The sequence below is a fragment of the Simochromis diagramma genome, unplaced genomic scaffold (genome assembly GCF_900408965.1).
Source record: "Simochromis diagramma unplaced genomic scaffold, fSimDia1.1 OVJJ01000802.1, whole genome shotgun sequence".
In the NCBI taxonomy this organism is placed as follows: Eukaryota; Metazoa; Chordata; class Actinopteri; order Cichliformes; family Cichlidae; genus Simochromis; species Simochromis diagramma.
In genome coordinates, this window is record NW_024387492.1 from 884,615 (window position 1) to 900,320 (window position 15,706).

The window sequence follows — 15,706 nt, forward strand, 5'->3', positions numbered from 1 at the left end:
TGCACTAGTCCAGCTGTCCCTTTTATTTTTTTTAACATTTTAAATTTACAGCTAATGGTGATAGTAGGCTGGTAAAACAAACATCTTAAAAAATGAAAATGACCTCGATGCTTGGGTCAGATGGGCTGGTGGAGGGAAGGTCTCACTAAGCCGGCCCGTTAGTCAGAGCTGGAAGGATGCAGGTCCCCAACTGAATTTGAAAGGTTTAAAAAGAAGATTCAAAGGTCTTGAAATCACCTTTATACCTGTAGATGTCCTGATTACCCTGAATGACTCCTGTTCTGGCTCTTTGGGTTTGGGAGACCCGTTACTGTACTAATAGTGTTTTAAATGAATCTGCAGGAGACGCACAGTTTAAAGCTGTCTGTGCTGCAGCGAGCTATTAATCTCTGATATGTCAAAAAGAGCTGGAAACCCTTATTTCTTAGAGCGGCTGACACACATCCTGATGTTTGCTCTGCTGCAGATCAGCATCACTTATTCTTGCGTTTGCTTATATGGGGCATGTAAAGCTGCAACATGCAGACGATAGAATAATTCTGCTGTAAGACGTCTGTAGAGAAATGCTTCAGATCTGAGTGTTTGTTTAAAGGTGTCACATCTGCCCCTCGGTTCATCCTGGAGCACAAATTTAAACCAACAGTGCCGTCTGCACAGGCCTGTTCAAACTTCACTGCAGTCACTACACAGTAATGGTTGGTGATAAAATGAGAGCAGCAGAGGCTGAAATGGTAACAAAATAAAAAGATCTGTCAAAATGTGTCAACGTGGAGGTTTTATACCAATAAATGAGAAGAAGTTGTTTCTTCTGCGGCACTCAGGCTCACCTGATCCAACACTGAGCCGCTAGTTTAATACAATTTGAATAAAAACGTGTTTTTGTGGCGCTTTGTTTTGGTACCCTGTCCCATCCTGCCTGCTGTTAGTGCCATATTACTCCCACTGCTTTCTAAGTCGGTTTCAAACGCAGCACTGTATCAGATCCTAGCTGCATTAATGTGTTTGGGCTGAATAATGCATCTCTGTGTTTGATCTAAGGTTTGGACAGATGTGGGAGGAATTACACGAGAGCTCCAACAGACGTGTTGGTCTTAATGTTAAAATGACAAATGCGAGAAATCAGATGGAGTTTTGCATTTATAAATTGTGGGTTGGGAATAAATGTAAGTTTATACAAAGTCACAAGTTTTACTGTGTGTGTGTGTGTGTGTGTGTGCTTTCCCCGTCCAGCCAAAGCGAGCGGGAGGAGTTTGAGACAGAGTACAAGCAGGAGTACGAGCGAGAGCGAGTCCTGCTCTCTGAAGAAAACAAGAAGCTGTCCAGTGAACTCGACAAGGTGCCACATCTCTATTTATACACAAAGTGACTGTCAGCGCACAAACCTGGGTCATCTCTGTCAGTCTTTAGTGAGCTCTCAACACACACTAACACAGCGCTTTGACCCCAGGTAACCCCAAACTCTTTCATCACATTCCTCCTCCACCCCCGCTCTCCCGCCAATGCCAAAGAAATCACTGTTCAATATCCTGCGTAAAAACACCCGTCGCCGCCTCCACAGGCGGATGGAATGACTCTCTGGACTGAGCTCTGTTGACTTTGGAAGTTCAGAAAGGCCCTCGTTTTAAACAATGTCTCATGAGCAGGAGACATTCTGACACATGGACACAGTGTAGATTATATCACTGTACTTATTTGTGTTTTGTTAGTTGATGAAGATGGATTCGATCTGCGTGTGCGTTAGCTCCACCACCAGATACCTTTTCAGCACGTTTTGAAGTGTGTAAAAAAATTCTTGTTTGACTCGTCTCACCTTTCAAAGGAGGCTCCAGAGTTCACACCAAACTGCGTCGTCTTCACTCGGCACCATTCGTGAAACGACCTGTGGGCTGGACTTGTGTTCAGTTTGTCCAACTTTCCAACTGCATTTGACCTCCATCGTTGTTTTCGGCCTGAATTTCCACGATCAAAGAAACGACACAGGAAAAGCTGTTTGCGTTCAGTGTCAGCTGTTGACAGAATGAAATTGGCAGTGAATAAATATGAAAAGACATCCCAGTATGAGAACATCATCCATTGTCAGCGTGAACTGTTTTAGCAGCAAACATTATGGTTAGATGAAAAAGGAATCTGGACCCTGGTCAGGAATATCTGCAGTTTCTTCTCCAAGAGCAGGCAGATGTGATTGATCAGCATCGTTTCTCTCCCCACAGAGGTTCTTGTTCTGCCTCAGCATCGTCAATGTCATGTTCTTGGACTTGCAGTTAAAAATAAACTCATTAAAAACTAACAATCGTTATCAGCTGGTAAAAACATTACTGTACTGAGAGATTTCACTTTCAGAGAGATGCTTGATAATAAAAAGTGCATCTTTCTGCCTTTTCACAAGTCAGACCCAGTTGAGCGAGTCTCAGCATCGCTTTGGTCATTTGCACTGTTACAATGTTGCTGTTTCAGATATTGAGGTCTGTGTATGTGCAGGAAATCTGAGACAAAGGTTTTGGTTCTGTGTGACCTCAAAGAGAGCAGATATCCATATATGGTCATGCCAGGCATACAGCACATACACACCTGTGTACCTGCTGCTCAAACCTGCTGTTTATCAGAGGTGCTCTATCCGAATAAACTGAAAGCGTCTGGTTTAAGACAGAATTATTCACAATTCAAAACTTCTTTATCTTATACTCTGTTCATCTAAGCAGAACAAAGTGTAAAACGCCCATTTAAAGAAGTCGTGGGGAGAAAGGAGACAATCTCTGACATGTTTTGCTTTCTCCAGCATGAAGTATTTTGTAGAGCTTACTTCGTTAATGGCTACATCCATGATTTCCTGGCATCCGATGGTCATTTCCAAACCCGAGTAGCTGCACATCTGTCACATCTGTGTCGTTCTGGACGTTTTCATAGTAACGTGAGGTCAGGGCTGTGTCGAGCATGTTTCATGCCTGAGCTGGTGGATTTGCCCCCAGAGGTTTGCATGCTGAAGACTGTCACAGTGTCAGTGACGTGAAGCTTCTTTACAACACTGACATTTGCGTTTGCTGGAAACCAGCTTGTAGACCAGTTGCAAAACGGTGCTAACTATCCCACTTTCCTCATTCCACAAATGTAGTGAGCAGTGAGCTGACCTCATGTCAGAGGATCTCACCCTCACATGTGAGTAACACGCGTGGTCCTGGTGTGATGGAGCAGCTGGGACTGAATCATAAAGTCTGTCTTCAACAACACGCTGATTAATTTTACGCGAGCACCTGAACCTCTCATGTTCACTGACAACACGAATGGCAAACTGTGTGTAATGAGTTCGTTTACCAGGCGTTAGACTTTGACAGCTTTGTGATTTGACACTTTACAATATTGTTTAATAGCATGCTCTCCTCCCCCCACGTTTGTTCTCATTCCTGTAGCTAACCACCATGTATGAGAAGATGAGCAGCTCCAACAGGCAGCTGGAGGATGAGATGAGGGAGCTGGCTGATAAAAAGGAGAGTGTAGCTCACTGGGAGGCCCAGATCACAGAAATCATCCAATGGTAAGACACACGCTCATATATGCACACTGCAACCTTCTCAAATGTCCCAGATACTTGCTGAGGCATACGCTTTCCCCCACTGATGTTAAAGCGCCAATTCAAAGACGTTTCTGTTCAGTGTGACAAAGTGCGAGCAGACACGCTTCTGTCTCGTAGTGCATTGGGTTCCTTCTTGGAGTATAGCTGCAGCATTTCTCACATGCCGCTGCAGATCAGAGCTGCTCGGCCCTGCCTTCCACTCAGATCACTTCTCAGTGCAGCTGACACCTCGCCAGCTGCTCAGCCTCTCACTGTTGGACAAGCCTGAAGTCTTTACATAGCACACATACCACACACACACACTTCAGACATGTAAGTACAAGTGTTGAGTGTGGTATGCAGGTTTAGAGGAATGTAGGGATCACTGTTGCCCCCTGGTGGCCGGGGTTTGCTACTGCAGGGGCTAAATAAGGAAGTAGGATCACTTGTAGGTAAAAACAAAATGAATGAAACATCCTTTCACGACTTGACACGAACTCTGATTTTTGAATGTCAAACGTGTGTGGCGTGCGCTCTGTGAGCGCCAGAAAATGTTTACGTTAGCGTCAGCGTAAGTCTGTGCTGTGAACACGTCAGTTTATTCTACCTGAGTGTTCAGGGTTAGTGAGCGACTCACCTGCAGGCTGAACGTGTGTCTGTTCTGTGTTGGTGCGTGTGGTGAATGATGTGTAAGCAATGGTTAAGTGTGATACGGGTCACAGGACCTGAAGAGCATACAGTGAAAAGGCGCGTTTACATTGTGTGTGTGTGTGTCTGTGTGTGTGTGTGTCTCTGTGTGTGTGTCTCTGTGTGTGTGTGTGTGTGTGTGTGTGTGTGTGTGTGTGTTTCCAATTCTGCCACTGAAGGAAGTTTGTAGAGAGCTTCAAACAGCCCATCAGTGCTCGTACTGACAGAGATGCATCTTTATATGTAAAATGAATAATAATGATATGCTGTCAGTGTGTGTTAGTGTTGGCTTTAGACTCTTGGTTTTATGGTTATGGTAAAGTTGACACCCATGGAATGTGTTTACATTTGTAGTAATGTGTGTGTGTGTGTGTGTGTGTGTGTCAGGGTGAGTGATGAGAAAGATGCTCGGGGCTACCTGCAGGCTCTGGCCACTAAGATGACAGAAGAGCTGGAGGGGCTGAGAAGCAGCAGCCTGGGAGCGAGAGCCACGGTAAATAAACACAAACACTTCGTCTGTCTGCTCAGAACTAAAGGAAATCCCTTCTTGTTGTTGTTGTTGGTAGAAACTAGTTCAGTAATTAAACATTTTAAAATGATGAAGCCAAAGTGAATGAATATCATCAAAGAAGACAGTCTTTCACTCTTACACTGACAGGTAAGTCGAGCAGCGGTGAGTCCCTTTCTGTCTGGTGATGCGCTCAGTTTCTGCTTCTGTCTCCGTTTCAGGACATGCCGTGGAAAATGCGGCGTTTGGCCAAGCTGGACATGTCTGCGCGCCTGGAGCTGCAGTCGGCCCTGGACGCTGAGATCAGGGCAAAGCAGAGCATCCAGGACGAGCTGAACAAAGTCAAGGCCAACAACATTTCCACAGAATGGTATGACTGCTGAACTTTCTAAAAAAACAACTTAAAACAACTTTTGCTAAACGACAGCTAACGTATCATTGTGTCTGACCGATCAGTAAACTGCAGGAAGTTGGAAGTAAAAACCAGGAACTGCTGGCTGAGATTGAGCGTCTGAAAAAGGAGACGGAGGAGCTGCGGCTACGGCGAGGTGAGCACGCGTGCTGTGGCTGAGTGGGCGCTGTGCACTGAAACCGTTGGAGATTATCACACTGCAGGAGGGTTATGCAGCGATCAGACGCTCGGGGCTCTTAATGTGCTGCGTACAGACAAATGTATTGTTGCTTGGGGCTCATGAATCTGCGCCCCAGCTCTTTGAGGCGGTCCTGTGACTCGTGTAAGTCACCCTTTGATGTTTTGATATTGTGTTCTTAACAATGGTTGTCTTGTTTGTCCTGTGACTACAGGTGTCAAGCACCAGGATTCCCAGAATTCCTTCTTGGCTTTTCTCAACGCCCCCACCTCAGCTCTCGACCAGTTCGATGTAAGCATTACAGAGAAAATCTGGTTACGAGCACAACAACTGAAAGATTCAAATCCATGACTTTCAATTCTCTGCTCTCCATTAAGATGTTTTCTTCACGCTTTCATTATTTATTTTTCACCAGTTTTTATTTTGTTTTGTCTTTTGTTTTCCTCACATCACTTCCTGCTACACAAGGATTCTTATTCCTCATCCTCATCTTCTTTAATTGAGTTTTGGGAAGATGTAAGTTTATCTTGGTTAGTTGGGGGTCTGTGTGTGTGTCTGTGTGTGTGTGTGTGTGTGTGTGTGCAACAGTAGCTGTAGGTCTGAGCATATGAACTAGATGAGATGGTGTATGTGCAGACTGTAGATTTGTGTCACTGTATGGAGACGTGGATCTTCGCTGTTATCTGAAGAAGGAAAACTCTGTTGTGCTTTTATAACAAGATGATTTAAAAGTGGCTCCACAGGATGTGTTTCACATTTCAGCTCACATATGTTAAAACTACATGTGATTGAAAGATAAAATGAAAATATAGACAAACTCTGCTTTTAGTTTCTGTTAGTTTGGTTTAAAAAACTTGCCTCGAGAGGTTTTGATGGACGTGTTTTGTGGAGACTCTGAGTCTGCTGGACTGAGTCAGCTGCCCTTTAAAACTTGTGTAACTCTATGAGCTAAATCTGAGACTAAAAACTAAAATAAAACATTTTCAAACAGTAAAAAGTAGAGTGGAAGAAGAAAATCCATATACCACATCTAAGTCCACAATCCTTTGAGTTTGGCGACAGAGAGCAGGACGCATACTGAGCTGCCTGCGGGGCAGCTGATCGTTCTCTTTTCATGTAGTCGAGAAGGACGTCAGAGAATCATTTTGTCTCTAACAGTTGAAATTAGGAGGGTTGATGGTGAGTATGAGCCCAGGCAGTGAGAGTGAAGTAAACGAGTGTCGAGGGCTGACAAAAAGTCAGTTTGCGCTGCAGCACCAAAGGCGGCATGAAAACACAACAGTAGTTGATTTCCAGTCTACATCTTCTGACTGTTGCGCTGGCCTGCAGTTTGTACTTCAGGCTAAACCGGACCTGCTGCGTCTGGCTTCCTCAGAAGCTACATGACCTCCACGTTTGCTGCTAACATGAGAGCGTTTGGGATTGAAGCTGCTCAGCGAGGGAATAATAATGTTGTGGCAGCTTCTCTAAACACACTGAGGACAAACGGGGAAAAGTGGAGTTTGCAGAACATGTCCACTTTTAAAACCAGATGTTTTCATTGTTTCCAGTCAGATTCATTTTACCTGCTTGAAGAAAATAACATGGCTTTATAGTTTAATTCAGTATTTAGTATGAACACTTGTGAAGGTGGACATTTCTTGTAGTCCTTGTATTTAGATGCTTGCTGGACTGGCTCTACTTTGGCTTTCTAGAGCGAGAACCTGAGAAAACAACATTATTCACAAACTTGAAGTATTTTTCCAGTCAGGCCTGTCGCTGTTCTGTGCTGCATTTCCTTAGTAGCTCCTTCCATATTACACGTGTACGTTTCCACCATGTCTGCAGCACAAAGCCTCATGGATACAGGAATCTAATGCAGTGCTTCCCAACCAGGCTCGCTGTGCCCCAGTGTGGCCCCAGCGTGGCCCCAGCGTGGCCCCAGCGTGATATTGCACAGTTCATTTGACTGAAACAAGCAGCTTAAATTCAACAAAGCGACTGAACTGAAAAATGTTTGAGCAGAAGCTGATGGATCCAGCTGTGGTGAATCATGAGCTAGAGCTGTTAGAAATGTAAATCGATGGTTTTCTATTAGTTTCATTGTGCTGCAGAGGAAACGCTGCATCGGTCGGGAATCACGGGTCTAATGTAGAACAGCCTTTTCTCCCGTTTTCATGTCTCCCTGAGTCTGTTTAAAGATGTTTTCAGCCTTTCTGACTCATCTGTGTCTCTGCCTCTCCTCCTGCCACTGAAGCACTCGCCGTCCGTCGGCCCAGCTAGCAAAGGCAGACGTGTAAGCACCATCACAGATGTGTAGTCTTGTCACGCTGGTTCATTTGTGTGTTTGCATGGCAGGTGTTTGAATTTGTCCGATTGTGCCTGTCTGTGGTGCTGCAGGTGCTTTGTTTGCATGGTTTCTGGTGGATGCATGTGTGACACTGTTGTGCTTTGAAAGCTCAGTGAATGTGTTTGCTGTGTGTATTGTGGTGACAGCCCTTTCCTATTAGCATGAATGCTGGCTAGGTGGTTTGTGTCATTAATCTGTTCTTCTTCATTTTCCCTCGTCGCCTTCCTTTTACACCTTCCTCCCTCTCCTCCCGTTTGTCGCACCTTTCTTACTGTCCTCTCTCTCCACAGGTGGACTCTGTGGATAACTTCACCCCCTCCAACACTCCGTCTCGGGAAGATGACCCCAAGTCCCACCTTAAGCCCCGCTCTCGTTCACCTTCCATGGCTAGTGACATGGAGCCAATAGAGGTTAGACATTCCCTAAATCTGTGCAAGAAACCCACAGCTCCAGGGTCTCAGCCTCGTTTGCTGACCAGCAGCACATGAGCCGCCAGTGCTTTCAGACTGAGGTTAAATATTATGCAGCAAGTAAACATCAGAGAAAAATCACTGGCAGCTCGTTTGTCCAGCATGGCGATGATCTTCTCATGGCTGAACATCTGTGTGATCCTGAAGCTCCACCAAGCTTGTTCTTTGCGACACGACGATTCTTTTTATAGGACGAAACAGTGATGATGTTCTTTGTGTTGTTGTTCACGTAGTTGATCGATCATCCTCGCTCAGTTCAGACGCCCACCATGCGCTCAGGAGGTTATGGCAGTATCGGGCGCTCCTCACCTAAGGTTGGTCATCGGTTACTCGCTGCTGAACGACCACGGCTCAAGTTTCTGTTTGATAACCGCTCGTTATGTCCTCTGCAGCCCAAAGCACATCAGTTTGTAGTGAAGACATTCAACACACCCACCAAGTGTAACCAGTGCACCTCTCTGATGGTGGGGCTCATCCGTCAAGGCTGTACGTGCGAAGGTGAGCGCGAGAGGAACGGACGGGGGGTGTTTGACACGATTCAGTACTCCTACAGTCACAGCCCTGACCCGTCTCCCTCTGTGCTTCTAGTATGCAACTTTTCCTGCCATGTAACGTGTGCGGACAAAGCTCCAGCTGTGTGCCCCGTGCCGCAGGACCAGACCAAGGGCCCGCTGGGCATCGACCCTCAGAGGGGGATCGGTACTGCTTACGAAGGACACGTCAGGGTGAGTGAAGCCTCAGACCTGCGAGGCTCTAAAGAACGCAAATGTCTGCAGTGTGTAGGATCCTCGCTGTTTAGACGCTTCGTGAGATGCAGGACTGATCGCACTGACGCACAGATCTAAGAGGTCTGTTAATGAACTGTTTGTTTGCAGGTGCCCAAACCAACCGGGGTGAAAAAGGGCTGGCAGAGGGCGATGGCTGTGGTCTGTGACTTTAAATTGTTCCTCTATGAACTGGGAGAAGGAAAAGCAACACAGCCAAGTGTGGTCGTCAGTCAAGTCATAGACATGAGGTAAGAACTCCTGAAACTAAGAAATGCTTTAAGCGTTTGAGGAAGAATTGCCTGCTTCAGTTGTTGGTTTCTAAGTAAATGTCAGTAAAAGTCCCCAGAACGTGACTTTTGTGTTTGGATAAAACGTGTTTTACAGACGCATGCGAGTAAATTATGATGGAAATCTTTGTTTTCTGACACATTTAAGCCCAAAGATTCGTTTAAAAAAGAGAAAAATGAATCTGTCGTTAAAATAATGACACAAAGTGGAGCTCGGCCATCAGCTGGTGTCCAGTCCGTAGCACGCTTACAGTCGATGGGTTTCTTCAACATGTTTTAGTGACGAGCATCGATGAAACGTAAACACTGACCTCCATCTTTCACCCAGGGATGAAGAGTTTTCAGTCAGTTCAGTCCTGGCCTCTGATGTCATCCACGCCAGCCGCAAGGACATTCCCTGTATATTCAGAGTGAGTACCTGTCCACGCCGTAAAGCGGCTCCTGGAGGTTAAAGGTCAGGGCTGTGTGCACAGTCATGTTTGTATTTCTAATGATTGTCTTGCTTTGGATGTCGTTGCCAAAGGAACCATATTATGACAACTGGATGAACTTGAAGAAGAGATGCGTCAAACGCCAAAATAATCTCTTTCAAACACATAATGCGACCCTTCATCGTCCTCCTCTTTCCTCAGGTGACGGCGTCCCAGCTGTCCCCCTCCAGCAGCCACAAGCCCTCCATCCTGATCCTGGCCGACAGCGACCAGGAGAGGACCAAGTGGGTGGGCCTCCTCAACGAGCTCCACCGCATCCTGAAGAGGAACAAGCTCAAGGAGCGCTTCGTCTACGTCCCCAAGGAGGCTTACGACAGCACCCTGCCCCTCATCAAGACGACACAGTCTGCTGCTATCATAGGTGGGCGCTCAACCCTCAGCAAGTGTTAAAATGGCGACCCACCAACTCTTTGTGTTGTCGTCTGAGCCGAGTGCAGTCGTGTTTTAGAAATGCACCGTTTAATCATCACAGCTGTTACCTGCTGTCAGACAAACACCCTCCCAGCAGTTTATCGAGCGTTTTGACCGCAAAGAAAGCAGCTGAAAGTTTTCAGTACAGTCTTTCTCCTTAGCGCTGCTGTCTCACCTCTTTCGTTTCACTCTCAGATCACGAGCGCGTCGCCCTGGGCAACGAGGAAGGCCTTTTTGTCATCCATGTCACCAAAGATGGTAGGATCTGTGTTGGTGTTTTTGGTGTGTTCCCGGTTGTGCGACTCGTGTCGCCTCTGCTTTCTGCCTCGTTTCCCTCACTCCTCCCTCTGTCCTCAGAGATAATCCGGGTGGGGGACAACAAGAAGGTGCACCACATTGACCTGATGCTCCAGGAGCAGCTGCTGGCGGTCATCTCCGGCAGGAACCGCCACGTCCGCCTCTTCCCCTCGCAGGCCCTGGACGGCCGCGAGACCGAGTTCTACAAGCTGGCAGAGACGAAAGGCTGCCAGACCATCGTGTCGGGTCCGGTCCGCAACGGCTCGATCACCTGCCTCTGCGTGGCCATGAAGAATAAAATCATATGTTACGAGGTCAGAAAAAGCTCACGCTCGCTAACCCTCGAGGCTTCTGCCACTGCTCACTTGATGTGACCTGATGTGATGTGCTGACACTCCTGCAGGTGAATAAGAGTAAAATGCGTCACCGTCGGCTGCGGGAGCTGCAGGCCCCGGGGCCGGTTCAGTGGATGGGTCTGCTCAGTGAGCGTCTCTGTGTGGGCTATCCGTCTGGCTTCATGCGCTACAGGTACTTTACATCATTACAGCTGCGCTCCCCTTCAGCGTACACAAGTCTGACTTTGTGCTCCTGAAACCCTCCACAGTGTCCATGGGGACATGTCCCCTGTCAGCCTGCTCCACGCTGAGGACCACACACTGGCCTTCATCCCTCAGCAGGGCCTGGACGCCCTCTGTGCCGTGGAGATCTCCAGCAAGGAGCTGCTGCTGTGCTTCAGTGCCATCGGGGTGTACGTGGACTCACAGGGCCGCAGGTCGCGGCAGCAGGAGCTCATGTGGCCGGCTGTGCCCATCGCTGCCTGTGAGTGCGCGCAGTTTGATACACAGATGTGTGAATGCGACACGTGTGTGCGGGCCGTCACCCTGTGCTTATACAAGTCAGCGTGACTGTTGGGCTCTTACAGGATGCCGTTTGTGTACTTTTTATCTGAAAGAGTGACACTGCTGTATTATGTTCCTCAGGCTACAACGCCCCCTACCTGTCCGTGTACAGCGAGAACGCCGTGGACGTGTTTGATGTCAACACCATGGAGTGGATTCAGACCATCCCGGTCAAAAAGGTCAGTGTGGAAGTGACCGAAGCTTCAGCAGCTTTGGAAATAGCTCAGTCTGACCTTTGATGGCTGCACCGATCAGTCGGCTTTAAACACTGATGTGTGTGTGTGTCTGTGTGTGTGTGTGTGTGTGTGTGTGTGTGTGTGTGGTGGTTGTGGTGTGTATACGTGTGTGTGTGTGTGTGTGCGCGAGTGAGTGTCTGTGTGCGTGTCTGTGTGCGCGAGTGAGTGTCCTGTGTGCGGGTGCGCTAGGGTTGTAGTGTGTGTGTGTGGTGGGGGGTGTGGATACGTGTGTGTGTATAGGGGGCGTGTGGTGTATACGTGTGTTGTGTATACGTGTGTGTGTGTGTTTGTGTTGTGTGTGTATACGTGTGTGTGTATACGTGTGTGTGTGTGTCTGTGTGCGTGTCTGTGTGCGCGAGTGAGTGTCTGTGTGCGCGAGTGAGTGTCTGTGTGCGTGTGCGTGTGTGTCTGTGTGTGTCTGTGTGTGTGTGTGCGTCTGTATATATGTGCGTCTGTATATATGTGTGTGTGTGTGTGTGTCTGTATACGTGTGTGTGTGTGTCTGTATACGTGTGTGTGTGTGTCTGTATACGTGTGTGTGTGTGTCTGTATACGTGTGTGTCTGTATACGTGTGTGTCTGTGTGCGTCTCTGTGTGTGTGTGTCTGTTTACGTGTGTGTCTGTGTGCGTCTCTGTGTGTGTGTGCGTCTGTATATGTGTGTGTGTGTGTGTGTATATGTGTGTGTGTGTGTGTGTGTATATGTGTGTGTGTGTATATGTGTGTGTGTGTGTGTGTGTGTATATGTGTGTGTGTGTGTGTGTGTGTATATGTGTGTGTGTGTGTGTGTGTGTATATGTGTGTGTGTGTGTATATGTGTGTGTGTGTGTGTGTGTATATGTGTGTGTGTGTGTGTGTGTATATGTGTGTGTGTGTGTGTGTGTGTGTGTATACGTGTGTGTGTGTGTGTGTGTGTGTATACGTGTGTGTGTGTGTGTGTGTGTATACGTGTGTGTGTGTGTGTGTGTGTATACGTGTGTGTGTGTGTGAGTGTGTGTGTATACGTGTGTGTGTGTGTGTGTGTGTGTGTATACGTGTGTGAGTGTGTGTGTATGCGTGTGTGAGTGTCTGTGTGTGTGTGTATGCGTGTGTGAGTGTCTGTGTGTGTGTGTATGCGTGTGTGAGTGTCTGTGTATGCGTGTGTGAGTGTCTGTGTGTGTCTGTATGCGTGTATGTGTGTGTGCGCGTGTGCGTGTGTGTGCGCGTGTGCGTGTGCGTGTGTCTGTATACGTGTGTCTGTCTGTCTGTGTGTGTGTGTGTGTGTATACGTGTGTGTGTGTGTGTGTGTATACGTGTGTGTGTGTGTGTGTGTGTGTGTGTATACGTGTGTGTGTGTGTGTGTGTATACGTGTGTGTGTGTGTGTGTGTATACGTGTGTGTGTGTGTGTGTGTATACGTGTGTGTGTGTGTGTGTGTATACGTGAGTGTCTGTGTGTGTATACGTGAGTGTCTGTGTGTGTGTGTGTGTCTGTATGCGTGTGTGTGTGTGCGCGTGTGCGTGTGTCTGTATACGTGTGTCTGTCTGTGTGCGTGTGTCTGTATACGTGTGTCTGTCTGTGTGTGTGTGTGTGTGTGTGTGTGTGTGTGAGGTGACTCCAGGGACTAAACTCACACGTTGGTCTGAATCTCAGCAGATTTGCTGATCTCTCTCTCTTCCCCTCCAGATGCGACCTCTGAATGTGGACGGCTCTCTGAACCTGCTGGGGCTGGAAACCGTGCGCCTTATCTACTTTAGGAACAAGATGGCCGGTAAGATCGCTCTCTGTGCCGTGTGAGGGGAAAAATACGTCCTCAGTCTCTTTTTAGCATTTTGCTGTTAAATGTCTTTATTACCTGCAAACTACTGCAGTGGCAGGTCAGGGTCCAGCTGATGTGAGCTGCTTATGACAGCGTAAGACCAAATTACAGCGTGACAAACGTCAGGTGTGCGCTGGGCCGTCATCACGACCCTCACAGATGGAAGCGGCTGATGTTTGTGTCACGTGCAATAAGTTAAAGGAAGTCGCATAAAAACAAACGCTCCTCTCTGTTGCCAGTTTGAATCTTCCTCTGGTTTCGATCTGTGTCCAGCATCAGCAGCCAAACGATGATCTTTGTTGATCTTTCAGAGGGCGACGAGCTGGTCGTCCCGGAGACGTCAGACAACAGCCGGAAGCAGATGGTGCGCAGCATGAACAACAAGAGACGCTACTCCTTCAGAGTGCCCGAAGAGGAGCGACTTCAGCAGAGGAGGTAGTTTACCTGAAGCTCTGTACTCGCCGCCGGGAGCTCTCGGAGAATTCGCCGTTATTTCCCCAGAGCTGCTCTCGCCACGTTCTGTTACTCTGAGCTGCTTTCTAATGCTGATGATGGCCTGTGCCCGATGGTTGGCGATCTGTATTTTTAACTGAACCAGCTGTATTAGCATCATCCTTGTAGGGAGGAAAAACCTCTTTGCTGTCTTTGACGCGCTGATCCTGTGTCTGTGATTCCAGAGAGATGCTGCGAGATCCCGAGATGAGGAACAAACTGATCTCCAATCCAACCAACTTCAACCACGTGGCTCACATGGGACCAGGAGATGGGATCCAGATCCTGAAGGATCTGCCCATGGTACCTCTGCAAACACACGAACATGCTTCCTTATCCTGTCATGTGAGCGTGCCATCCCTGACATACTGAAGCCCCCCCCACACTGACACTGTCTGGTCCTGAGTTGTGTGTCTGTAGAGAGCATGCATCATGTTTTTCTGCCCCGTGTGTGTGTTTACGTGCACCCTCCTCACTCCTCTCCCCCCGCACTGCACTCTGTGTGTTTGTTTTCTGCGTGTTTAAACCAGAACGTCCGTGTTCAGGATAGCCGAGCGGGGTTCAGCGGCTCCGTCAGCATTCCCTCCATCACCAAGAACCGGGCCGAGCCGGGCCGCTCCATGAGTGCGAGCAGCGGACTGGGCATACGTGAGTACCGGCAGTCGTGTTAGAGCTCACGTTCAGGGAGGTTCGTCTGTCTGTGGCTTCATGTCCGCCGCCTCCTCTCGTCTCCGCAGGCTCGTCCTCGCAGAATGGCAGCGCTCTGCGCAGGGAGCTGTCAGGAGGAAGCTACGGGTCCAAACGCCAGACCATGACCTCTCCTTCCGAGAGCTCCCTGTCCTCTGGCGGAGGGGTGGACTGCGGTGATGCTCCGCTCTCACAGTTCGACAGAGAGGTCAGTGAACGTGCAGCTTCGTGTGAGGTTGACTCTGAGTATTAAACAAAGTGTTTCGTCCAAACAAACTAACATTAACTAAATAACTCAGTTTTTACTGGCTGTTGGCTCGAACCTGCAACATCGTGTCAATCAAACATCAGCTTCGTATGACGTCCACATAGAGACGGCTGTTTTCTTGTCGTGAGCTTTAGCAGGTAGACCTTATCAGCAGAAACTGCCTGTACTCCCCTTTGAACCAAACTCCTCCATCAGTCACGAGCATCCCGACATCTGCAGGCCGCGCTCCTCATCCCATCGCTCCGCAGGTGTTAGCTCCCTGTGATGTCAGCAGAGGCCGTTATTGCCGTGATTCTTGCTTTTAGGTCGGATGAGAGCCAATCAGACTCCAGTCTGGCACTGGTGGTGCAACATCGCTCATAATGGTTTCCGGCAACGTCACTTCTAAGTTGTTTTCACTCGCATGAAGTGACTCTGATCGAGAGTACAGGAAAAAAATAAAAACAGCAATTATGGGCGACGTCTGCCCCCCCCAGACCCCTGTCATTCCCCCTGCTGGTCCTCCCTTCCCATTGGACGTTGTCAACTCCATCCTGCCCCATCTCGCCTCCCTCCATCCTAACTCAGCTGTTCCCTGCTTCGTGCCTGTCCCCCTCCCTTTCCCCTCATCCCTCCCCACCCCAGCATGTTGTCTGTGGGCTGGGCGCTGAGTCTGAACTCTCCTCTGCAGTGGCAGGCAGTCTCACCGTCGGAGAAGACCCCCGATCTGAAAAGGGCTTTAAGGACCCTGCTTAGTAAGATGAAGGTAACGTCAACAGCTGCAAACACACAACTGAGAGCACCGTGTCACTGTGTATCTCACACACACACACACACACACACATCACTGAGTCGCCTTCGCTGCACCATTTCAGCGCCGTCACATCAGCAGCCTCTGATTGGTTTGTTGCATCTCTCAGCTGCACCATCTGGCCTTCGTGTCATCGCCTTTCGTTGCCGATGGAG

The 15,706-nt window shown here is 48.4% G+C and overlaps 1 protein-coding gene across 5 annotated transcripts in view; it reads left to right on the plus strand.

Moving 5' to 3' along the window:
* The window catches only part of cdc42bpab (CDC42 binding protein kinase alpha (DMPK-like) b), a 69,413-nt gene that overhangs the window by 50,054 nt on the left and 3,653 nt on the right, over nucleotides 1-15,706 (plus strand). For 2 of the 5 annotated variants that reach the window (XM_040017376.1, XM_040017375.1), the window contains exons 19-43: nucleotides 1,231-1,336; nucleotides 3,405-3,529; nucleotides 4,622-4,727; nucleotides 4,964-5,112; nucleotides 5,199-5,290; nucleotides 5,547-5,623; nucleotides 7,569-7,607; nucleotides 7,952-8,071; nucleotides 8,365-8,445; nucleotides 8,524-8,629; nucleotides 8,720-8,856; nucleotides 9,007-9,146; nucleotides 9,514-9,595; nucleotides 9,818-10,037; nucleotides 10,283-10,345; nucleotides 10,445-10,698; nucleotides 10,788-10,912; nucleotides 10,989-11,203; nucleotides 11,365-11,462; nucleotides 13,182-13,266; nucleotides 13,626-13,749; nucleotides 13,992-14,109; nucleotides 14,337-14,454; nucleotides 14,544-14,701; nucleotides 15,432-15,506. In XM_040017376.1, coding sequence (XP_039873310.1) covers nucleotides 1,231-1,336; nucleotides 3,405-3,529; nucleotides 4,622-4,727; nucleotides 4,964-5,112; nucleotides 5,199-5,290; nucleotides 5,547-5,623; nucleotides 7,569-7,607; nucleotides 7,952-8,071; nucleotides 8,365-8,445; nucleotides 8,524-8,629; nucleotides 8,720-8,856; nucleotides 9,007-9,146; nucleotides 9,514-9,595; nucleotides 9,818-10,037; nucleotides 10,283-10,345; nucleotides 10,445-10,698; nucleotides 10,788-10,912; nucleotides 10,989-11,203; nucleotides 11,365-11,462; nucleotides 13,182-13,266; nucleotides 13,626-13,749; nucleotides 13,992-14,109; nucleotides 14,337-14,454; nucleotides 14,544-14,701; nucleotides 15,432-15,506 — 3,013 coding nt within the window. The remainder of the gene's footprint in view (nucleotides 1-1,230; nucleotides 1,337-3,404; nucleotides 3,530-4,621; nucleotides 4,728-4,963; nucleotides 5,113-5,198; nucleotides 5,291-5,546; nucleotides 5,624-7,568; nucleotides 7,608-7,951; nucleotides 8,072-8,364; nucleotides 8,446-8,523; nucleotides 8,630-8,719; nucleotides 8,857-9,006; nucleotides 9,147-9,513; nucleotides 9,596-9,817; nucleotides 10,038-10,282; nucleotides 10,346-10,444; nucleotides 10,699-10,787; nucleotides 10,913-10,988; nucleotides 11,204-11,364; nucleotides 11,463-13,181; nucleotides 13,267-13,625; nucleotides 13,750-13,991; nucleotides 14,110-14,336; nucleotides 14,455-14,543; nucleotides 14,702-15,431; nucleotides 15,507-15,706) is intronic. The other 3 variants (XM_040017377.1, XM_040017378.1, XM_040017379.1) reach the window with 3 other exon arrangements.